The sequence below is a fragment of the Urocampus carinirostris genome, chromosome 14, assembly GCF_059441175.1.
Source record: "Urocampus carinirostris isolate Australia breed hairy pipefish chromosome 14, RoL_Ucar_1.0, whole genome shotgun sequence".
In the NCBI taxonomy this organism is placed as follows: Eukaryota; Metazoa; Chordata; class Actinopteri; order Syngnathiformes; family Syngnathidae; genus Urocampus; species Urocampus carinirostris.
In genome coordinates this window covers 11,038,890-11,064,927 of record NC_142362.1, presented here as the reverse complement: position 1 = coordinate 11,064,927, position 26,038 = coordinate 11,038,890, and the positions used below count along the sequence as shown (strand labels likewise).

Genomic DNA, 26,038 nt, shown 5'->3' with positions numbered 1-26,038 from the left:
GATTTACCAAGAGTAAGAATCTCATAATATTATACTATTTTTTTGTAAAACGAGAATAAAAAAGCCCAGTCACATTCTTTGTTCTTCGCAAACTGTAAAAAAACAACAATTCCAGAATCACTTGTATGTCATTTAATCATGTCATAGGTCCATTTAAAGACATGCATAATAATATCAAATCATTTTATGGCAATAGGGTGACACACTATCTCTTTAGAGGCTCACTTCTGTCCCATACAAAATACTGAGAAGGTCAAGAAAAATATTTAAAAATATTTACTACACCAGAAAAAAACAGCTAAGAAAAGGTATATATTTACCAGACCATGACATAAATGTGACAACAGCAAACGTTCATCGCAGTATATTTAAAAAGTACTTACATTATGTATTCCACAAAGTGTGTTCCCTTAAACATTTCCTGCTGTATCTGAAGAGTGGCTGATTACTTACATTTATTATTTTGTTTACACCAGAGTAATTTTGAATTATTTATAAATTCAACACCGACTTTGAGAAACTACATACCTGCCGACTTCTCCCCATATTTTACATGCTTTCTAATCATCTTAAATTGTGTATACCATTTAACAATTTTTGTACATGAAAACATTATATACTACTACCTATAAGCAATCTTGAATTTAATGCAAAAGTTGCAGAAAGAATTGCTCGTGTTACTTATTTGGAAAATAAAATGAACTTGTTTCCACAAATTATCTTTGTTTTTATTCTACACAGTCTGTCTTGCTGTGAGTAAATAGGTACCAACTGTTTGGATGGTTTATTATCGCTTAATAAGCGGAATTGCAATCATTAATAAGGGGAGCAATCGGCTGAGGTTCGCAAGTATAGAAAAATATAGCAAAATTTGACCAAAATGCAAAATTATTCCATGCCTTGTCAATTCCCTTTTTGTGCTAAGTTTTAAGAAATCCAAAATAAGTTAAACCTATGCTGCTATCCTTTACGTACATTTGATGAAATAAACGTCACAAATCAATAAACGTGCGAGTCAATATCCCACAAGACTTTATGCAAAACTAATACTGCAAAAAAAAAAGATAAATACACAAAAAATACAGAATTTTTCCAATGTTGATTTGTTGTATCTGTGCAGTCCTATTTGCAAGTCGACATATTAAATACTAGTACCACTAAATTGCCACGAGAACACATATAACAGACACACGGACACGATAAACACGCATAAAAAACTTCAAGGAGGACACTCGTGCATTGAGGGAGTAAAAATGCGCGCTTAACCCCAAAAATCAAGTGCAAGGCTTGCCGACTTGAACTCAACAACAAAATCTATGTTTAGAGTCTTGAGTAATAAATTCATTGCAATGATGCACACAAAAATAGGTACAAATTTGCCCTTCATGAAATTTACACGCAAGTTTCGGTATTTCAGGTCACAATAATACAAAGTTCAAAATAAGAGCGTAAAAATGCCAGGCGAGTCCATTATAAACGACAGATGGTGCTATTGTAACTGCCACCATCTCTGTCTGACATTTCAACGTATTTGCCATTTCCTCGGAGGGGAAATTCGCCAAATAATGATCAGAGCCACATGTTAAAAACAAAAACAAAACAAAAAAAAAGATTAATAACAAGTTGACAGTTACTTTTACATACATCCGGAGAAAGAACATTTCTCCCCTTCTTTTAACCAAAATTTGGTTCAGTCCATCTTTTGCTTAAAGGACCTGTGTGTGTGTGCGTGTGTGTGTGTGTGTGTGTGTGTGTGTAGTAAACCAACATGATTTCATGACATGTTCACTGTGGTGCTCAAGATATTTCAAATTATTTCTATTGAAAGACGTTATTATTTTAAATAAGTTAATAGAGAGGACTAAACAAATTTCTGCAGTGGATAACAGCAGTCTGTAAAAAAATGTTTTTTTCTCACCCAACATAACAATTGAAAAGCAATGAAATATAAGTTGAAAACAGGAAGGAAAAAAAATACAATAATTTATTTAATATTTATTTTACCATTAATTAGATTTCTTTTATAATTTATTTTTGGTCATATAAGAAAATTATTTAAATAAGCAAAATTAAAAACATTTTTTTAGTTTTCAATGTTTGTATCGTATTTTACAGTTTGTTCATGAACATTTCTTTGGGGTCAAAACAAAAACAAAATGTATATTATTCCTCATTTATTCCATGAATTATTTTGGGCTAAAAAGAAAAATAACATCTGAAATGAAATCTTAAAACTTACATCTAAAGTAAAAGTCACTTTATAAATGTATTTTCGTAATCATTATAGATAAAACAAAAATCATAAAAAACTGACCTAAATTGACTGAGAACAAAGAAGAAAATGTGTATTTTTTTCCCCAATTTTAAAATTAATTTAAGGAATTAATTTGGGTAATTTAGGAAAAATAAAACCCAAAGTAGATTATAAACATTAAATATAAAATAAATAGCTTTTTTTCTGAGTAATCAGATTAGAAATATTAAAAAGTGAGCAAACTTATGTGAAAACAAAGAACAAAATGTGTATATTTTTCCTAGTTTCATAATTTATTTCAAGTATTAGTTTCAGTAAAATATGAAAAATAACAACCAAAAAAGAGCTAAAAGTGAGGAAATAAATAAATATATTATATATATTAATATTCCTTTATCTAATTTAGTGCAATAATTATTTTTAATAAAACAAGAAATATAAAAAAATGATCAGAGTCATCTGCTATCAGCAAGATCAAATATATTAATAATTTTAACTAAGATTACAATAAAACTAATCAAAATGAGCAAAATTATCTTTCTTGAAACAGGAAAACTTTGCTTGGTACTATGGTCGGATAAATCTGTGAATTCTAAGTCACATTAAAAAAAAACAACAACAAATTTACAGGATCTTTCATGAAACAAGAAAACTCTGCTTGGTAGAATGATAATTTGACTTTTTACCTATACTGCCAGGGCCCCAAAAAAGTATGTTTGACGTTTTAAACCGCCACTGACATTTAATGAGTGACAAAGATGATAATGGTAACAACATTTTTGAAAACACTTGTTGGTTAACTTAAGATGCAAAATCATAGCCCCGGGTCCGGCGAAAGACATTCTTCCATCCTCCTTATAAATATGAATGTTAGGGTTTGTTTCGGGCTCGGTCCATCAACTTTAGTTAATTGATCTGGCTCGAGATGGGTCGGGCTATAATAGCTGCGGGTTGGGTCGGGCTGGATTTTTAAAACCTGATCTTACCTCTAGTTGACTTTCTACAAGGGGGGGAATCTTTGACAGAGGCTTGATGACACCTTCCCTACAAACCACTTCATGGTCCAAGATAGTTCTGGCACAGAAAAAAAACACTTCTTTTTTTTGCAGGCTCTTCAAACATTGTGAAAAACAGGCAACAGTCCGACACAACATGCAATTAAGTTCCTGTTGTTCCTTGTTTCCTGTTGCATTCATGTGATTCAAGTTTTCACAAACCGATACTCCCATTCGCAGGTATCAGATCCGAACTGGTGCTCCGGAAGCGGCCGTGAGGGGCACCTGAGAACCGCAATCGTAGTCCAGCTCAGCCATCCTGGAGCGGCTCATTCGACTGTGGGAATATGACCGTTTGTCTGTTTGTCTGTCCCTGAAACTGCGAATGTAGCTCTGTGGATAGAAAACAGAATATGGGATGTTTATAACTTACACCCTGTATTTATATGTATTGGTTTCCCAGCATTTAGACATTTAGTTTCATTTCTTAAGTAGACATTTTTTAAATGTTCTTACAATTTCAGTTTAATTCCCCTTTACCTGGTATTTTTGCCTGAACGCCCAAAAAGGTACAACACAAGTAAAACTAAAGCTGTACTTGAACCATTTGAAGGATCAAGATAGTCTGAACACTTTGACGTTTTCTCCTTTACAGCCAAAATCTGTGGTTAGAGCCCTTAACCACTAGGGTTGTAGGAGGACTATTTACTGTGGTGTGTCTTGGGCAAATACAGCCTAGTGGCGCTCATTCCTCTCCAGGCCAACCTATGTTTCCACCCAGTCTCAAAACGGGAACTCTTTCACCTTACACAGAAATAAAAAGATTTTGTGTCTGCTTATTTTTTTCTCTCCTTAAATCTTCCTGGAAATTTAATGTAGCAAAGTGGTGTCACGGTTGCCAGGGCGCCCAATTGGCCCTGCCCGTGTGGCGCCAGCTGCGGCTCATTGACAGATTGGCTTTCGGTCTATTTAAGCTCAGGGCTCTCATTTTTCCTTTGTCAGTCCGTCAACAAACATCTGCCCCGCAAGAGGTGGGTTTTGACTCGGTCCTGTTTCCTGTTGGTCATTCCTGTCGGGTATTGTTCCCATTTATTTTTGTACTGTTTAATATCGATTTCCAGTATTAGTATTAGTTTGTCCTGTTTATTTTCGATATCCTGTTTCATTATCTATCCTGTCTGTCCCGTCCTGTCCGGTATCGACCCCAACTGTCCGGTATCAACTCGGGCGATAGGTATCGATCTCGTCAGCCTCTGGCTTCCTATCATTTCACGCCAAACTGTTACCTAACGTGCATGACACCCCATTTCCCGTAAAATAAAAGGCTTGTGTGAGTAACGTCACTCGTTTGGGTCCTGATCCTGTTCTGGTTAATGACATGTGGTTGGTTGGACTGACTAACACAAGAGGATTACAGCCCTTCTCGGGGTCAACCTCAAATTTGACAACACTTCTAAAAAAAATGAACATTTTACTGAGGATTTTCTAATGCGAAATCCAGGCGAACGAAAAGTATGCGATTTTGGTGATCCTTTGGAAAAGGGTTTCTATTCTAAAATGCTTCAACACACAAAAATGATCTTGGGCTTGAAGGAAAATTTATATATTAGTCTCACCAAGAGGAAGCTGACATAATTGACCGCCATTTTGCTGGTTCACTCCAGTGGCGCAATTTTGATGTGATTTTTGGATTTTAAAAGAAAAGTGCATTTTCTTTGCTTGTTTTGTCTTTGTTGTGAGTACTTAACCAGTGGATGGATTATATAGCCGCACACGAGGAACACCTGAAATATAACAATATCAAAACGATTTTATTCAAATATTTTTTAAGAATAACGACCCATGGTATAATTTTAGACTTCAGGGTTAATGTAAGTCAAGTAAAGTTTATTTCCATATCTCCTAATCACAGGAAGTCTCAAAGGGCTGTACAGACTACATACTATAGTTACACCATCCCCTGATCTAAAATCTACATTAGGACAAGGAAAAACTCAAAACCTGAGCATGAAGAAAATAAGAAACCCAGTGACATGCTTTCAACTTAAGTGAACAGTGCCCTCTTCTGGGGAGCATTATTATGGTGGTTATCTGCTCACACGAGTATCACAGGTGGGTGTGCGGTTTGCAGCTTGCAAACTTTTGCTCGCATTTATTGACTAGTTAAAACTAGGCTCTGATTGGTCGGCACAATTAAAAACCCAAACTGCGATTATTCTGGTTGGCCGAACACCCCAACACTCAAATGACAAAGGGGAACTATAAATCCTTGAGAAAAAAACGCAGTGTCTTGTGATTACACAATCGCACTATGTCATATTGCAATATCGATTAGATTTCGGTTAATCGTGCAGCCATACACTGCACTACACAATAAAGCGATACATTTTGTGTTAAAAAAATACAAATTGTCCCTTTAAGCAAAACATCACATACCGGCGACAGCACATCTCCTTCGAAGCGCTTTTTGGGGTTGGGTTTGCGATGGTAGCCCGGTTCAGTTTGAGGAGGTGGAACTTTGGGGGTGTTGGCTCCCCGAGCCGTGCGATGGGGCTGGGACGTCCCAGGGTGGTGATACTGCTGGAGGCTGTTGGCCTTTTGTTTTTGGCCGCTCTTATGGCTCTGCTGTTTTTTCTTCTTCTTGGTCTCGCTCTCCTTTTTGAGCCGTTCTTCTCGCTGCCGGATGCGCATGAGCTGAACCCGCCGCTGTTGTCGACTCAGGACCACTGGAGAGACCACAGAGATAATTGGAGGAAATATGTTATTCATTTCTTTGGGAATTGTGTAAGTTTAAACTTGAGTAAACACTCAAAATAAAGAAAATACATCAACGGAGGACAGGGAGAGAAGCCTTCAGATATATAAGTCCGGCCCATTCAAGAAGCTCTCCCCCGAGTCCTTTCTTTTTATTACAATCAATAACTAGCAACTGAGACTCAGCTCTACCAATGTGCCAATCAATGTTCCCGCTAATTTTCCACGGATCTAAGCGTTCACACAAGGTCGGTGAGCAACGCTTGAAACAACAGTGAGCAACGGCAATCCCCAGTGTGGCAACTAAGTCATTATTAAACATGTCCAAAACTTGACATCAAGTTACATTTTGCTGAGTTGCTGGCAATGTAAAACATTTTTTCACTTTTGAATGAATTGACTAATGTATTATTGCAAAGGTTTTACGGCCTACAAACGTCATTTGTTTTTACAACAATTCTTTCACAAGATTTTCATCTTTTGACGCATAGTACTAACATTTTTGGGGGCTTATTTGGTCGGTTGCAAGATACAGATCTGTATTTAATCACATTTCTTTAATGGAAGTACAATGTTGGAAACAAGATTGACTTGGTATAATTGGAAATTATTTGAATGCAACACAAACTTTTTCTTATTCCTTTAAAAAATCTCATTGCGTTTATTTTTTTCCTAGTTGTTACTTTTTTCTTTTTGTTCTCTATTTACTTTTTTCCTTTGTTTCTTTCTTTTCTTTTTTTCTCGCTTTTTTTCTGAATTTTTCCTTCTTTTTTTCTCTTCATTTTGTTTCTTTTTTCTCAGCTTTTCACTACTTTTTCATTTTGGTATTTTTTTCTTTTTGTTCTATTTCCCCCCCTTCTTTTAAGTCATTTTGTGCACAATTTTACATAAAATTTGGTCGTGTAGGGATGAAAGAAGCAAAAACAACCTGAAGAGCCGTTTGGGACCCGAAAGAGCCGGTTATCTTTAGTGAGCCGAGCCGAAGAAGCCGGTTCTCGAAAAACTCTACTGACTTTACTTTTCAACTTCGTTCGACATTGACTTCAAAATACCACATTTAGAAAACAGCGTCAGGGGAACCTGTGTATTTTTACCTTCATGCACTTTAACTTTGACTTAATTCGCTTCTTAATTAGCAATTTCGAGCCCTGATTTTTGTGCGCTGGCTACATTTTCTTGTGGCTGAGAATGTGCAGGCAGTGCGCAATTGTGCATGCGTGCAGCTTAGAGGGAACTTTGGTGCCAATGTGTGACCCAATGGTCTTAATTGGTTCAAACTGGATGTGTGCAAGAGTGCTTTTTGTAAGGAAGGCATACAGCAATGACAGTAACAGCAACTTGGCAGGTCAGCTCAAGTCTTATATTTAATATCCAACAGGCCTGATCCAAAAACACTCCTGTTTAATTGGAACATTGACACAATGGCATATTTAAACAATAATTCACCCATTTGAATGAAAAATGGAGGTTTGACGTCAATAGCTATAGGCAGTGTTGGGACAAAAGCATTGCAAAGGAGCGTGTACCTGGAACGCAATTATTTATTTTGATAAAGAGTGTTGTTACATGTTATTAATTTATTTTGTTACTGTACTGCTGATCATACTTATTGTATTCCTACGTTATTCTGCTATTTTAGAAATGGAGAGGATTAGTTATAGTATCCTCTCATTGTAGAATATTTCTGCTTCACTTACATAGTCATATACTGTATGTTCCTTGTTCCAATAGAGGCAATCCCTCTTTACATTTACCTCTAAAATACAACTACATACTGTTATTGGGGCGCTGTGTCAAGTAGAAAGTATGAGGGCATTGAATTTCGCCTAATATATAAGATATATACTTGCATCTAAGCCAAATTTACAACTATAAAATGAATTACTATCAGGGAGCAAGCTATGCAAGGGTTCATGCAACTTTGCTTTGGCCAAATTTAAACACTTTTGGAGAACATTCAAACACAAATTTCTATAGGACCATTAAAGAAGAAACCCAGTGGGAATCATCTATTTTGCAGATCCACAACTACATCTGTGATTTGCATGTGTAATATTTAATCTTTTATGTGCATTTATCAAGACATATGAAGGGAATCTCATCTCTCATCTCATCAGCCGTACCGCTTATCCTCATTAGGGTCGCGGGGGGGGGGCTGGAGCTCTTTTCAATCCTTGAAAAACACAATTTTCAATTTGAAGGATTTCAAGCATCTGTAAAAACCGTATCATATGTGCATTTGGTTGTGAGTCACCAATAGCAAATGATAGGCAGCGCATTAAAAGTGGGCGTAGCTTAAACAGGAACAACAAACCAACAATAAATCAATGAGGCAAATGTGAGCACAGAATTTAGGGTAAAAATTTGCTAAATTTTGGTCTTTTATTCGTAAAATTATTTTTGCATTAAACCATGCCTGGAAAAAAAAGGTATTGGACAGTACCCAGAAACAGAAAAGGGGATCTTAAAGTGGTTTGGAAGCCCATAGACAAACTTGATATGGAGTGTCTGGTTAAAGGTTTAATTGAAAGCTCTCAAGATTGCATAAGCCAACAAGTTCAAAGGGTTCATTGCCTCCATAGGTTTGTGTACAAGTTTTCTTCTATTTTTTTTGTATTATATGCAGGGTTGTGTAGGGTTACTTTAACTTGATTACTTTGAATTACTTTTGGATTACTCCAATACCAAATATGCTAATAAAAGACAAAATAAACTAAATATGAATAAAATTACTAAATTTTGTGCAGGCTTGGGGAGTAATGGAATACATGGAACAGCAAAAATGATGTTGGCAAGCTGTTTGGATTTATTTTCATTTTGTTTCTGTCGCATTTTATGTTAGTTTTGCCGGAGATCAAAGAGATCAAAGCCAGGAGAGAAAGCTTACCACGTGTTGTGAGTCATCATTTTATTCATATTTAGTTTCTCTTGTCTTTCATTAGCATATTTGGTATTGGAGTAATCCAAAAGTAATTAAAAGTAATCAAGTTAAAGTAACCCTACCCAACCCTGATTATATGTATATTTTAAAGCAGCTTTTAGGCGAGTATATACAAAAATTTGTAACTAGATAGTTACTTTAAGAGTAGCACGCTATTTTCTTGGTGTCAGAACTCAGGGGGGGGGTAAATTAATTACTTTTAAAATGAAGTAACTAGAAACTGATTACTAAAGTACGCAACACTGCCTATTACGTATTTTAGTACTATATTTGTAAATCCATCTTGAAGCCCTGCATTTCTAGGGATGCAAACTTTCAACCGTTATCCTTTGTGTAGCCTATTGTTTTGCTTTTCTTTGTTCGAGCACTCGGATAACGAGGCACCATCTGCCAGAGAATTGCTTAATGACCCCCCCGTTTTTGTTTCCTCAGCTAACCCTCTGTGCCCCCCCCCTGGCAAAATACCACTTATTGTGTCTCCCTGCAGAAGAGGGTCCTCGAAAGTGTAGAGAAACAAAACGAAATGAAGAGGAAGAAGAGGCAATTAATTTAAACGGAGTGCTAACGTGCCACACACTTTTTAATGCGGGCCGTGTGATTTCACTCACCCAACTGAGTGCCCCGTTGTACGCAGTTCACACGCCTACCTTATTCCACGCCATAACACCGGATGTCAATGCAATCATTTATAGCTGTGACCGGGATGTCAAACTCATTTGAGCTTGAGGGCCACATGGCAGAAAAAAAACATTCTAAGAGGGACTGAACTGATAGATTAAAGATAAATATGATGGCAACAGAGACAGACAGGCAGACAGAGAGATGAAGAGAGGAAGACAGAAAGAGAGAAAAAAGAAAGAAAGGGGGAGAAAGAAAGAGAGTGAGAGAGAATCAGAGAGGGAGAAAGAATGACATAAAGAGAGAGCAATAGAGAGAGAAAGAGAGAGAGAGAGAGAGAGAAAGAAGGAAAAACAAAAGACAAAGGGAAATGAAAAGAGACACAATGAAAAAAGAAGACAGAGCAAGAGAGTGAGAGGGAAAGAAAGAAAAAAAAGTGAAAGAAAAAAAATGCACAGAAGTCACCACAGCCCTGCGAGTGAGCTCCAGCACCCCCGCGACCCTACTGAGGATAAGCGGTGCAGATAATGAATGAATAAATGCATGAATGAAGTCACCACATTTTTAAATTAATCCGTTATTAGTTGTCACAAAAAAAAGACTGATATTGGTTCAAGTGGCAAAATCTCTGCAATGATATTCGACCCAAATGATTGTCAATCGATCCCTGTTCAATTATAGTTTGAGTTAGCTGATATAATTCGTTAGTTTCTTGATCATTTTATCACAACTAGATTCTACTATAATTTTTTTCAATGCATTTACAAAATAATGAAAAAGGCCAATTTACTTTTGTTTCAAAGTAATGCACTTTAAGGTAATTTAGAACTTTTATGAATAATATTTATTTTAGTATATATACATATATATATATATATATATATATATATATATATATATATATATATATATATATATATATATATATATATAAACAAAAATAAATATAAATATAAACAAAAATAAATATAAATATATATATTAAACCCACTCCTATCTGTCCCCTTTTGTCAGTCCGTCTGCAAACCTCAGTTAACACTAGGCAAGCCTTTTTCGACCCTTACTCCCACCTGTTTTTTGTTCCTGTCTGTCCCCCGGCTTCGACCCGTTTTGATCCTGACCACGTCTACTCTCCCATCCCGGCTTTAGACCTCTTTTTGTCCCCGACCATGTCGACTCTCCATTCTTGGCTTACAACTCGCTTCGACCCCTGACCACGTTTTTGCTCTTCTGTCCCAGCTAAGGACCCATTTTTCCATTCCCGACACCGCCATCGCTCGTCACAGAAGATTCACTTCTGCGTTCAGAGTGACCTGCTTCCTGCATCCAGCAACCACCGGAAAGTGGGAGCAACCCTTTCTCTTTCTTTCAAAAAAACGCAACGAAGGTGGGTCCTGTCTCTGTTCTAGTCCTGACAGAGAATGTCAACTTAAAATGTTTAGCTTTGTTCTTCACTATTTCGCTTTGTTATTCAGCCTATGTTAGTATCCTACTTTAGATATTATAATCACAGAAGACAAGGGATTTTTTACAATTTATTTCCAATCAATGAGGGGATACAATTTTCATGTTTGGTGTTGAATTTGTTTTCTGATGTATTTTAACACTTGAGTTAATGCAGTTTTATCCCTAAATCCAACTCACCACGCTACTCAAACTCAACACTAAGAGCTGAAGAAAGCATTTGGTTTGCATATACAGTGGAACCTTGCTAGTTCACGGTTCCACTTTTGCAGGTTCAAACCTTCGCGGGTCTAAAAAATATACCTTACCTTCTCAATAAAAGCATTTATTGACTTGAGCAAGCGCGAGCTTATGTCAACTGAGGACACGGAGTGGACACTCTTATTGTGAAGGGGAGGGGGAGGCCCTGACACAATATTTAGTCATGGTGAGTTACCGCTTCGCTCACCCCCCCTCCTTCAACTCCTCCCACCTCACCCCCTTCTTCTGTGGCGCTGTTTATCATGGAGGAACTCGGCGACGCAACGCAAGTATATTCTATTCTGTCACATTTCATCTCAAGTTTGACTTTATTATACCAAAGGCAAGCGGTTGTTTGTACTACCTAAACACGGCTAATTATGTGTGGTTTCGTGTATTCGTTGTAAAAGCCGTTCGATGCTGCTAGCTAAAGTACGTTGTTATTGTCAGAAGGTACCTCTTTCACTTTCATTATAATGAACACAGACCATTTTTTTAACTGTTGTTTCCCAAAACACTTCACAAACACTCATCAAATATCACATTTTCACTGTTTTTATTTTCAATATGTAACCGGTAGTGTTAACTAGCGAAATAAGCTGCAATGGCTGCATGTGGTTGAGAGCGGTTAATACAATCATACTGAATGGTTTGTAGTGGTTTCGCCGCAGTCCTATTCCCTGTAAATTGATTATGTAGGACATGGCTAATCTTGTGGGTCATATTTTGGTACATTCAGTTCCAGTGTGAAGAGTTCTGGATGAGTCACCCAATAACTCCTTACCATCATGCCAGCGATCACTTCGGTTTAATGGCGGGGGGGGGGGGGGGGGGGGGGGGGGTGTACTGTATACCTGTATACGTTTTTTTAAGCATTTTTGAAGGGGCGCCGCTACTTCGCGGATTTTCAGTATTCGCCGATGGTCTCGGTCTCGGACCCATTAACCGCGATAACCGAGGGATTACTGTATTTCAAAAATCATTTTAACTTTTGATAAAAATGACCTAGAGACTTGCCCCTATTTTTTTAAACATACTCCATTTGTTTGACATGCCTGCTGTTGATAATACATTCAAAGTAATGTCTTGTAAATAAAAATCACATCTAATAAGGAATTTGTTATCTATATCCACAGCCCCAATTATTCTTGTGGTCAACAGGCAGGCGGCTACAGACCTCTGGTTGTCATAGCAACGCAAAACCATACTCGGCTTTTCTTTCCTTCCTTGCTTATCAGTCCTTCCTCATGTGCAAACAAACGTAAAATATGCAAAGTAAAAGCCACATGTCACCCCCTAAAGCCCCCTCCCCCACTCCAACTCTAACGTATCGCTCCTACGCATGTTCGCTCATCAGTGCAGAAAAGGGATTTTATAAACAACGCGCTTGTTCTTATTAAAATGTCATGTTTTCCCCAAGATTGTGTTATGTCGTCGGCGCGGATTTATTTTTGTAAATAGCTCGACAGAGCTTTTCTCCCCCCCAACTCTTCCCCCCTTTGACGAGAAGCCTTTACAGCCATTTTTAAAATCCCTTTTAGAAGACTGAGCGCCGTGGTTGGAAAGCAATTCTTCCTGAAATACCGCAGCAAAACCAATCCCAGCACACATTATTCTCTCTCATTACGGTTATAATTACAGAAGCAATTAAACTGTTCAGTGGACCTGCGACGAATGTTTCATTCTTGATAATGTCACAGCGGTTTGGGGTGACCCCATGTTGATTCTCGGAGATATTTTTGGGAACAATTCCACATGCAAGGGTTTAGTTTGTGACTGGATGATAAACCTTTGAGTGGGTGGCAATATTAGACAAAAATATGATGTACACCTTAGATATTCGTCAATACCATCTCCAATTGGACGAACAAACAGGTAGAGTTCAGAAAAAGACGACTGGGTTACAGCGTCCCTGTTTAATATCGGTGTCCAGTTTGGTTCCCGTCTATTTTTGTCCTGTTTAGTATATTCTCCGGTATTCATTCCCGTCTAGTTTGTTCTTTTTAATTTCGATATCCTGTTTCAATATTAATCCTGTCTGTCCCGTCCTGTACGATATCTGCTCGGGCTATTGGTATCGATCTTGTCGGTTTCTGGCTTCCTGTCTTTCCACGCCAGACCGCTGCCTGACGTGCATGACTCCCATATACCATATAATAAAAGCTTGTGTGAGAAATGTCATGCTTTTGAGTCCTGATCCAGTTCCGGTTCTTGACAGTTACGTTTCTTAAATGCCTGTAAATGTCTGCTATTAGATGATGTCATATGAAATGCTGGTAACCTACGGGTTTGGGTCATGGCATCATGAAGATGCCGATATGCTATTGGCTGAACTACCCCCCACAATGCCTCTCTCTCCATTCAGTTCAGAATCTTGTGTGCTTTGTAAAGCCAGTATGGGCAAAACAAAACTACATTTGTTTGTAATGTATTTCGTTGCTGTAGGTCTAAAGACATGGAGTGATGCTAAAAGGAGAAGCAGAAGAATGATAACAATACGAACAAAGCTGTCACGGTTGCCATGGCGCCCAATTGTCCCCGCCCGTGTGGCGCCAGCTGTGGCTCATTGACTCATTGGCTTTCCGTCTTTTGAATCTGTTTTTTTTTTCTCAAGTGCCACAAATTGGAAGAATGTAATGGAAGAAACATTAGATATGGTATGTTTTGGCAATACTGCATGATACGGCAAAAGTAAAGGTATTTCGTCTTTCTTTATGTTTATTTTTCGAATATTTAGATCAATTCAAACCATTCAAACTGTGTACTTTTCAGCTTCATCTTATGGCATCCCCCCACCAATATCTATAGTTTTTCAGTGACTCATTCCAGGTTATATAACGAAGTACATAACGTATTATATACTATTTAATGTAGTTTATTGTTTGTTATAACCCCAAATCTTTCAATTAGCTTCTGGAATAAGCATGTAAAAAACAAAGTAGTAGTGAAAACTAAAAAATAGATCATGACCAGGAGCACATACTGATGATATCGAAAATGTTTGAAATATGTGCCAAGAAGGGTATTACATGACAAAACACAAACGACATGTTAATTGGTGTTCCTTTTGGATTTGTATGGAAAATCTTTTTACAAATTATCAATAACAACAGCATTGTGGTTGTGCACTCACCCTCAGTGTGAGAAAAACCTTCTGCCGTGACTTTCCATTGAATCAGCACTCCGAGCAGTGCCAGGACAGGCCAGACCCCCATGATCACCCAAGTGAACCAGCACACTGGCTTCTTTGGCGCCACCTGTATTCATAAAAAGACAACTGCAATTTTAATCGTTTATAGAAGAGAGAACACAATAATTTTATAAATTACATAAAGCCTGGAGACTATACATACGATCATTCAGTTTATCCATAACTCTTTTTACGAATGATAAATTATTCTCTAAATATTCAGAATTTTTCAACATTAAATAGACGCAAATTTTTTACCTTTCTTTAAAAATTGAAACGAAATATCTTGAAGTGAAACAAAACTTATCGCTGAATTTTGGGAAAAGAAACACATGTGGGCAAAAAAAAGGGATAATTCTATTTTTTTTTTGTAATTCTTTCTATTGTATTTCTTTGTCTTTTTGACATACATTATTTTGCCATCAGTGTCATGTCCAGCATGGTCGCTGTGGCGACCGGCTGGCCCCGCCCCTTTGGCACCGGCTGTAGCAGATTTTCTAATTTGCGTGTGTGCTTCTTAAGGGCGGGTTTTGGGGATTGCCGGTTGTGGGTTCATTGCATTACTTTGCATTATTTTGTTCTGTTTGACTTGAGGAAACCTGTACTTGCCCGTTCTGAGTAAAAGCCTGTTTTGTGAGTATTCCTCGTCTGAGTTCCTGTTTGCCTGTAAGCCTGTTTTTGTTTTTGTCCCTGAGTGTTGGACGACTTTTATTTCCTTAATAAAAGTAACTGATCGTTAACGCGAATGAGTTCACCCTTCCTGCCTCCTGCCTCCGATCTGGTCCGGTCCCGTGACAATCAGTGAAATGCTTTTACTTTGGAAAATAATGATCAACATCATTATTTATCTGTACTCAATATGAACCATAGTTATGAGATGATGACGAATGCATCTATCCATCCATTTTATGCGCTGCTTATCCTCATTAGGGCCACGGGGGTGCTGGAGCCTATCCCCAGTGGACAGGGGACAACCTCAACTCAGTTGCAGGGCACTAGGGGGACTAAAAAACAATTTGGACCAAACATTAAACCTTCCATGCATGCTTTTGAAATGTGGGATGAAACTGGAGTACTAAGAGGAGACCCAATAGGCACGGGAAGAACATGCAAACTCCACACAGGGAGGTTGCAGTAGCTGAAATTGAACCCTGTATCTCTGCACCATGGGGCTGTGAGCTAACCAGCTGCCGTGTCATTCATCATGAGTGCATGCTTTCTGTAATTCTTTTAAAATAAATTTCATGTTTTTCTACAATGGGAACGGAAATAATTTTGACCACTAGATGTCGCTGTATGATGCAGTGCAATCGAAAACAGGTGCTAAAAGCCAAATACCAAATATGTAGAATAAAAGTGAAAAAAAAACCCACACCATTTTAGCTCTCATTTTTTTCGCAGCCTTTTTGAGATTTTTGGGTACCCGTAGCAGCAAGATGGCAGACAATTAAGTCAGCGCCTTGTAGGTGAAGTGCGTTGTATAAAATAAATGGTAACTTCTCTGTCACGGTTGCCGTGGCGCCCAATTGGCCCCGTCCGTGTGGCGCCAGCTGCGGCTCATTGACAGATTGGCTTTACCATCTTTTTAAGCTCAGTGCTCTCATTTTTCTTTTCGTCAGTCCGTCAACGAACCTCTGCCCCGCAAGACGTGGGTTCTGACTTGGTCCTGTTTTCCTGTTGGTATTTCCTGTCTGGTATTGTTCCCGTTTATTTTGTCCTGTTAAATATGGGTTTCCAGTTTCGTTCCTGTCTATTTTTGTCCTGTTTATTCTTCTCTCCAGTTTTTGTTCCCGTATAGTTTGTCCTGTTTATTTCGATATCCTGTTTCATTATCATTCCTGTCTGTCCCGTCCTCTCCGGTATTGATTCCACCTGTCCGATATCTGCTCGGTAAATTGAAATCGATCTCGTCGGTCTCTGGCTTCCTGTCTTTCCACGCCAGATCGCTGCCTAACGTGCATGACCCCCCATTTAACGTAAAATAAAAGGCTTGAGTGAGAACATCATGCGTTTGGGTCCTGATTCGGTTCCGGTTCATGACATTCTCAACCTATAAGTATTTAAAAAAAAAAAATGTTATATGACAGTTCATGGGTTTTTGCATTTTATTGAAATAAATAGTTTTTTATTTCATGAATTAAGTTGTATTACCACGAGGAAGCTTTATATACTACAAGCTGTCCCTTTAACATTCTTCAGTGTTAATTGTGAAACTCATTAGAAGACAAACTAGTTCGAAATTTCCACTTAAGCCAATTTGTGTGCGTCACTGTTAAATTGCAATTTAACGCAGCATGAGCAGCGTAATAGGAGGATCTATTTCCCAGCGCTACATTGTCATTGAATCGTGCGGGTCCGAATGATCGTCTAAAAATGATTAATATGCATAAGCCAAACAGTCAAAACTCTTGCAGATTCATTAATCAATAGAGCAATTTTGCGCACCATCAAAAAGTCATTACCTAAAAACGCCGACGTGAGACAGAAATTAAACGTGATGTTCTATTTATTATTTATCGAGTTAGGGCAGGGATGTCAAACTTAGTTCGGCTCTGGGGGTTGGATCAAGACTTTCTGTTATCAGGTGGGCCGGATCAGTAAAAAATGTCAACTTACATTTTTTAGCTTACCCTCGTAAGTACCCTACATATTATAATCATGGATGACAAGGAATCTTTTCTGAGCAGAACACATTTATTCACACAAAAGGGAATACATTATTTGCCATTGAATATGTTAATGTCAAGAACCGGAACAGGATCAGGACCCAAATGCGTGACGTTTCTCACACAAGCTCTTTTTTTAATGGGAAATGGGGAGCCATGCACGTTAGGCAGCAGTCCGGCATGGAATGATAGGAAGCCAGAGGCAGACAATATCGATACCAATTGCTCGAGCAGATATCAGAAAGATGGGGCCGATACCGGACAGGACGGGACAGACATGATAGATATCAAAACAGGATATCGAAATTAAACAGGACAAAGTAGTCGGGAACGAAACTGGAAACCGATAATAAACCACGGGACAGACAGGATTGGTATCAAAACAGGATATCGAAATTAAACAGGACAAACTAGACGGGAACGAAACTGGAAACCGATATTAAACAGGACAAAATAAACGGGAACAATACCGGACAGGAAATACCAAGAGGAAAACAGGACCAAGTCTAACCCACGTCTTGCGGGGCAGAGGTTCATTGACGGACTGACAAAAAGAAAAATGAGAGCATTGAGCTTAAAAAGACAGAAAGCAAATCTGTCAATGAGCCGCAGCTGGCGCCACACGGGCGGGGCCAATTGGGCGCCATGGCAACCGTGACAGAGAACTATACAGGACAGGAAATACCAACAGAAACAGGACCGAGTCGAAACCCAGGTCTTGCGGGGCAGAGGTTCTTTGACGGATTGACAAAGGAAGAGTGAGCGCACTGAGATTAAATAGACGGAGAGCCAATCTGTCAACGAGCCGTAGCTGGCGCAACACGGGCGGGCCCAATTGGGCGCCATGGCAACCGTGACCGTTAACTGGTTGTTTTAACAGTTGAGTGAATGCAATTTTAAACCTGAACCAACTCACTTCACAATACAAACTCAAGGGGAAGCAATTAAAAAAAACATCATTTTTGCCTTAATTGTCATAGTGGTTTGAAATATAAATACAAAATAAAAGTTTTAGCAGTGCATGGGCAATAAGATTAGACTATACTATAGCATTTTAAACTACTAGGTTGGTCCTACTAAAGCTGAGAGTATATATTTTACCGCTCTCTAGCAGCTATAGGGAGCATTTGTTTTTTATTTACAGTAGTACCTCTTCTTACGGATGTCCCTACACACGAAGGTTTCAGGTTAAGAAGTGCTTGAACGGAAAATATTTGCCTCTAGTTATGCAGGCGTTTCAGGATAGAAACACAACAAAGACAACAAGGAGGAGGACACAGGCATTTTTTCAAAAGCCTGTATCAAATACATTTTAGGAACATTCCAGGAAGTCTCAGAATTCGTGGAAAGAAATCACTCAGAAAAGCATTTGACGATTGTGATGACGTCTGCCACGCACATATCCGAGGCATAGTCAAAAGCTGGCAAAAGCAGACGTCATTTGATCAGTTTTTCCTGAGACGCCAGGCAAAAGACAGTAAACAAAGAAGCCCGTTAAAAGGTAAATTACTATTTTGACCATTTCCTTTATTGTTTGTTTATTTAGATTAGGTACCTCTTGTTTTATGTTTATTGTGCGGAAATCTAATTTCAACATGCATTTTTTTTTAATGTTCTGATGCTATTTTATGATTTCTCACCAAAAAAATCATACTTTTCTGGGGTTTGGAACGATTTAACACATTTACATTCAAAAGGCGCCTCTACTTTCAGGTTACAAGGGTTCTCTCAGAACCAACTGAATCCGTAAGTAGAGGTATCATTGTATTTAAAAAGCATTACTTTTGACCGAAAGTGTCACGGTTGCCATGGTGCCCAATTGGCCCCGCCCACGTGGTGCCAGCTGCGTCTCGTTGATGGATTGGATTTCCGTCTACTCAAGATCCATGCTCTCACTCTTCCTTTGTCAGTCCATCAACGAAACTCTGCCCCGCAAGACGTGGGTTTCGACTCGGTCCTCTTTCCTGTTGGTATTTCCTGTCCGGTATTGTTGCCGTTTATTTTGTCCTGTTTAATTTTGGTTTCCTGTTTTGATATCTATCCTGTCTGTCCCGTCCTGTCCGGTATCGACCCCATATGTCCAATATCTGCTCAGACAATTGGGATGGATCTTGTGGGCCTCTGGCTTCCTATCATTCCATGCCAGACTACTGCCTAACGTGCATGACTCCCCATTTTGTAACAATGACAATGAAGGTATATTCTATTCTATTCTCTTCTATTTCCCGTAAAATAAAAGTCTTGTGTGAGGAACGTCACGCATTTGGGTCCTGATCCTGTTCCGGTTCTTGACCGAAAAACTTGCTTCCTTTTTAACCTACTCAGAAATTTATGGTAGTTTGGATTCAATCTATGAGCCAGGTCCAACACGTGGGCCATATGTTTGACATGCATGAGCTAGGTTGAGTTTGTATGTTTGCTGAGATGGGCTCGGGCCGGTGCTAATGAATTCATGGACAAAGTGCAGTCGGACAGACCCGTGCAATACTTGAAGATTCTTGACAGGAAGCATGCATGACCCTTCGGTTTTCTGCGGTACATCCCATGTGCAGCAAAAGAGTCTCACTGCTTCCCCAGCGGAAAAAAAAATGAAACGCTTGACTGAACATTACCAATGAGTCATCAACGTGTAAATGCAGTTCCGCACCGCTCTATCTGATATCTGAAAATCGAGTTTTCCGAGCCCCGAAATACACTTTGTGCGTTATCTTAAGTCCCGAGCAGAGTAATTTATTCCCAGGCTTGGATGAATGAATCGTATTGCTGTCCTCGCTCGCAATTAAAAGTTCAGCCGATAAGGCCAAGGGAAGCACCTTGAGTCTCTCGAAGACGTACTGCACCATCGCAAAGAGTTCGATGAAGTAATCCACCGTGATGGTGATGACGGCCGAGCCGAACGTGGCGGTAGAGAGGGTGACGAAGCAGCGCTGCCATTGGAGTGTGAGGACGGCAAACAGGGTCCCGGAACCCAGAAGGATTCCCAGAGGAACCCACACCGTTTTGGGGTGGTAAAATTCCTCCATGGCCTTAAAACATATGAAAGATACTTCAGAGATTTGGTTGTAATATTTTTAAAAGGTTTCATGTTTTTTTATGCATTTTCCATGGAGGTTCATGATCTCAACACATGTTTGAATTAGTGATAGAAAAATAAGCTTTCATGAAGCTTCATGAAGCACTTTTAATATATATACACTTTGTCTAACTCTAAAAGACGGCAAACAGGGTCCCGGAACCCAGAAGGATTCCCAGAGGAACCCACACCGTTTTGGGGTGGTAAAATTCCTCCATGGCATTAAAACATATGAAAGCAACTTCAGAGATTTGGTTGTAATATTTTTAAAAGGTTTCATGTTTTTTTATGCATTTTCCATGCAGGTTCATGCTCTCTACACATGTGATAGAAAAATAAGCTTTCATGAAGCTTCATGAAGCACTTGTAATAGATATCCACTTTGTCTAACTCTAAAAACATGTAGAAGACTACAAAATCCAACAACTGCTATATGAAGCTTCACAAAGCTTCATTTCTATATCTACTACTACTACTACTACTACTACTACTGTTTTGTCTATCTAGTACTACTACTACTACTGTTTTTTTCTTCTCCCAAACAGGTGTATTCTTGTTTATTTCAAGTCCTAACGAAAGCATAAAGCTTGATGAACTCTATTTATCTACACTACTCAGTATTCTCTATATTTTCCTGGATTTTTTCCAGCTTCAATGAAAACTAGTAATAGATGGCCATCTTGCGTATAACGATTACAATAATAGGACAAATGCTTCATGAAGCTCCAGAAATATCAATCTCTCCATCACTACTGTTCTCCTTTTTTCTCTCCCAAACAGGTTTTTATTTGAAGCACGAATGGAAATACTTAAGCTTTGTGAAGCTTCACAAATCACTTGTAATAGAGGGAGATCAATGTTTAACCCTAAATGCATCTAGAGGACTGAAATAAAATGTATCACAAATGATTTTTTTTCTAAACTTCAATTATCTATCACTACTGTTTTCCCCAGAAATGTGTATGCTTAATACATCCAAAGTAGAAATGTAAAAATAATGCATCACGAAGCCTCATGACGCTTAATTCAAATCTATCCAGAGTCCCCACAAATGCATAATGACATTTCACAAAGCTTTAATTGTTGATCACTACTTTTTGTTGTTGTTTATGCCAAGTTGAAACTTTAGGAAGCTACCAGTTGCCCACAGGCACTATAGAAACCCTTTTAGAAAACCCAAATAGCCCGCAGACAAGTTCTGCAAATAGCTCACCAGTGATGGGTCATTACCATTGTCTAGGAAATTTGATTTCTACTTGGCATGGTGTTTTAGTGGTTGACTAAGCCTATTTTAACTCTACATGGACATAACACTATAATAACATAGTAAAACCATAGCAATAATACATGTTGGTTTAAGATCAGGCGATGGTGTCATTGTAACCTGTGCAGTCCGTCGAGACATTTTTGTGATTAAGGGCTATACAAATAAATGTGACTTGACTTGACTACATTGTTATTTTAGAAACATATGCCAAATTGGTATCCCTTCGTGCAAAGCAGTAACAAAAAAAGGACTTCTACGTTTCAAAAAGCGTTGGGAACCCCAGCTCTAAAACACTAGATAACCCACAAATGCTTCATGAAGCTTCACTTCTCTTCATTGAGCTTCACTATTGTTTCCTGTTTTTCCCAAGCCAAGTACGGTATATTTGAAGTAGGAAATGGAAATATGAAGCTAAATAAAGCATTATGAAGAACTAGTATTATAGCTATCTGGGTTTAACTAAGAGGACTATAAATATACCACAGAAGCTTCATGAAGCATCCCGAAGCTTCATCTGACTATCAAGCTGTACTGTCCTAGGTTTTATGTTTGAAAATCTGGTCAGTCAATCAAGGAAGACAGTAGATTTAACGTTAAATGCAAAACATCCTCACCACCAACGAAGCCACTCCCACCAAGAGGCCCAGCAGCAGTCCCACCATGAAGAGCCCCACACTGCGCACCAGCATGGTAACCAAACCGCATAGGGTTCCGATCCCGAGTCCGATTCCCACCGATGCCTCCACGCTGAGCTGGGTGTCCATCACTTGCTCCTTGTAACAGAGCATGAAGATGACCACCGAGCCAAACATAAGGCCGGTAAGGAAGAGCACGGCCTTGAAGCATCGGTACCCTACGTGGAGGAAGCCAAAACATTCAGAAAAGAGCCCGAGATCAGTATGCAGGCAAAGTAGCACTCATAAATTCATTTTTTATAGAATGGTAATATAACCGTGCAACACTGAGCATAAAAATCGTTAGGGATGTTGCAGAGGTTGTGATGGTACACAGATCACTCCCACATATTTTGTAGGGATTTAAAATCCCTAATTTGAAAGGCATAATAAACTACATTGGCGTTTACAGTCACAATGACCTGATAAATTGTACTTATTTTTTTCAGCGTTAAAAACATTAAAGTGTTCTATGGCCAATATTTAATCAATCAATAAACATGTTCATCCAACATGTATGTTTGAATGTAGTCTTCGTACATATTGTTTTTCCAGGCTAAATGCAATGAAACAGGAAAACTAATTTAATAATAGTTTTAAAAAAAACTTAACGATGTTATAAAAACACAAATTTTGAAATAACATTTTTATGGAGTCAAGATTAAAATATATAAACAAGTGGATGAATAAATACAAATAGATGAATACACATTTATACACATAAATGAGTAAATAAATAAACATGTTTAACATTTAGCCAACATATATGTCATAATAATTTTAAACATATCCTTTGTACATTTTGTCTTTTCATGCTAACCGCTTAATAAAATAAAAATGTTATTGTTAATGGAGGACATTCAAAATGAATACATAAATAAAAATTATGAATAAATACATATGAAAATAAATAGGCATGAAATAATAATTTTGAGATCAATAAATGAGAAAAAAACAAACAACAGCACACAACAATAAACACATGCATACTAAATAATTAATATATATATAGATATATAAAATTAAATAAATTAAAAAAATAAATGCCATAAAAAAAAATTAAAACAAATACCAAAATTTTAACTGATATGCAATAATACAAATTTATAAATTAGCTGCATGTAGTTGAACATAAAAACAACAATACTTTAACGATCACGAAATACGTAAATACACATTAAAAAAATGAAAAAATAAAACATAAAAAGCAAACATGGAAATATATACAGAAATATATAAAGGGAAAAAATAGATATTTTATGAATTTATTTGATAATACAGACTTTGTAATTCAAATGATGGCAATATCTTAAATCATTATCAGAAAGTTCAAATGCAAAATATGTTCAGATATTTAAGATATAAAACGTATGTGGGTGGTGGGTGGATCTTTTACCAGTAGGGTTCTACGGGCACCATTTCCTTGGTGTGTCTTGGGCAAGTACAGCCTGTACAGCGCCTATCGTTCCAGGTCAACAAATGAAGCAATGATCTTCTCAATATTGGTATTCCAATGATTCTTTAATAGGACATTGTGTAATATTTAAACACTAAATATCCCTGTATATCGAATTGCAACTGGAAACGAGTGCTACAAAGCACAAGGAAGAATATAAACTACAACGTTAACTCAAAGTGACCAAACTTCACCATTTTCCCCCCCTGTTATTTTGCCTCGCAATTTTGAGGTATTTGGGTACCTGAAGCAGAAAAATGGTGGACAATTATTTCAGCTCCCTCTAAGTGAGCCTCATGCAAAATATATACAAATTGTTGACTTTCGTATTAAAACAAAACATGTTAATATGATAGTTTATGTATTTTTGCTCATTATTCAATATATATGTATTGATAAAGGTTTTTTACGAGTAGGAGGTTCTAAATAATACCCACTGTTCCTTTTGAGCTGTGTTTTTTAGTTATTTTCTGTCATGCACCTCCCTAAGAATTGTGCCACTGCCCCCGAGTGTAGTGGTGGTGCAGTTGCACTTTATTCTAGCACAGTTAAAAAAAAAAAAAAAACAGAAGTCAAAAGCGCCCCCCGTGACAGAGCCTCACGCTCCCCCACGGTGGTCCGCCCCACTTTTAGAGAACCACTGATTTAGAGAGACTTATATCCCTCGTTTATCGCGTGTAATGGGTACCAAAACCCATTGGGGCGCACGGAAATCCACAAAAGTAGAATTCCCGCCCCCCACTCACAGCAATGGTTGCCTGGGAATAATTGATATTGTTTTATTTTTAATGAATGATGTTTTTTTTTTCGACACTAGGAGGCACTAAATATTACAAAAAGTCCCTTTAAAGAAAAAAAGGGTAATTTTCACTCCCCAACAGTGTCTCTCAGGTATGTTTTAAGTCTTGGAGTAGTCCATTTAACACACAGGCAGTTACTTTGACAAAGAACAGTCTGATGTGCTCTTGGTGCAACAGCGATGATTCACATTTTTCTTTTATTGTTTTGCGCTCACAGCTTCAAGAGAATAAAGCCAGCGATACACATAAGAAGTCCTTTGTTCTTGGCTGAGTCTCGCGGAGAGCTTTGTTCGATCCCGCCGGATGGACAGCTTGCAGAATTGACTTTAAGGCCTCCATGATGCTTTCCAAGACGCTTTCCGACCAAACAGTGGCTCATTAGGATGCTCCGGAAAATCCAATAGCATCATCAGCAGTCACAAAAGGGCCACGGGTGTTCATTAGCCGGGGGGAACTTTTTCATTTCCGTTTTACAAAGCAACGTTTTAATGTGCTGTTTGTGTTGAAACATTCATGTTTCTTGGTTGAATAAATATTTTAAAGCAATTCTTGTAATTTCTCTTACAAAACAAGTAGAGATGGCTTTTCTCTGGGTTTTGCGGACTCTACATTGTATTTGTCATGAAACCAATCCTTCTCATTGTCTCCTCGCCTTCCTTTTAATATCCCTGGAGCAATCTCGGCCTCCGTACAATCTGTTCCTGTCAGCTTTTGCCCTTTTTCTTTATCCCGTTTTTTCCTGACCTTTTGTTTCTACACGGCGTCACTGTTTTTACTTTGTTTAATTGAGGCTATATACTGTGATAACATATTTTTATGCATATTGTCTATGTCAGTGCAAAATAGTTCTACTCTTCTATCCGGCAGTGTGTTGGGGAGGCAGCGCTAAGAAGAAGGATGTCTCTCGTCTTAGTGAACTGGTGAAGAAGGCGGGCTCTGTTGTGGGCATAAAGCTGGACAGCCTGACAACTGTAGCTGAGAGACCGGCACTGAACAAGCTGCGGTCAATCATGGACAATTCATTACATTACATTCATTACAGCTTCAGCGACAGACTGCTGTCACAGTCTTGTTCCACGGACAAACTGAGGAGACCATTTCTTCCTCATGCCATGAGGCTCTTTGACTCCACCCGGAGGAGTAAAAGCCCACATTAAACCCCAACCCCACATTTGCATATTATTATATTATACCAACACCATTTCCCATGGAGTGTCTCGGGCAAGTACAACCTGGTGGCACCCATTCCTCTCCAGTTTCCATACGGTCTCAAACTGGGGACCTTTTGCGTGCTAGGCGAACATGCTAACCCCTGCAATACAATTATCTTTTCATTTATTTATTTCTAACTCAATTTTTCCAACGGTGGTCCATTGGGGTGCAAACACCAAACCCAACAGTTTGCTAATAGCACAACAATGGAAAAGGCTTAACGGTGTGGCATTACATACCAAAAAAGCAGTAGATGATCCCAAAGAGACAGCTCATAGAGCAGACCACAGAGGGCACAATCTCATATTGCCTTTCAATCTCCTGGTCACATTTCAGCCCCAGCTCAGCCAGGCCTATCAGCCGGCTGGCGGAGGCCATTTCGGCAGGCGTGATGGGAGCCAGCGTCGTAGGACCGGATATGAAGATGTGGTACG

General features: G+C 38.4%; 1 protein-coding gene across 1 annotated transcript; it reads right to left on the bottom strand.

Annotated features, from left to right (window-relative positions):
• Window positions 1-117: 117 nt before the first annotated feature.
• tmem198aa (transmembrane protein 198aa) lies at window positions 118-26,038 on the bottom strand. The gene is made up of 6 exons (XM_088353113.1): window positions 25,844-26,038; window positions 22,077-22,315; window positions 19,936-20,148; window positions 14,400-14,523; window positions 5,686-5,975; window positions 118-3,642 (listed from the first exon to the last, which is right to left on the bottom strand). The coding sequence occupies exons 1-6, from the start codon at window positions 25,980-25,982 to the stop codon at window positions 3,493-3,495; spliced, it is 1,155 nt and encodes a 384-aa protein (XP_088209239.1). The 5' UTR covers window positions 25,983-26,038; the 3' UTR covers window positions 118-3,492.

Bases quoted from the DNA above. Each gene is read 5' to 3' on its own strand.
- tmem198aa (XM_088353113.1), bottom strand. From the start codon at position 25,982: ATGGCCTCCGCCAGCCGGCTGATAGGCCTGGCTGAGCTGGGGCTGAAA. The intron at 14,524-19,935 runs GTGCTTCCCTTG...TTATGAATACAG, and splicing joins ACGTCTTCGAGAGACTCAAG to GTGGCGCCAAAGAAGCCAGT. The intron at 5,976-14,399 runs GTGAGTGCACAA...TGGTCTCTCCAG, and splicing joins AGGTTTTTCTCACACTGAGG to TGGTCCTGAGTCGACAACAG.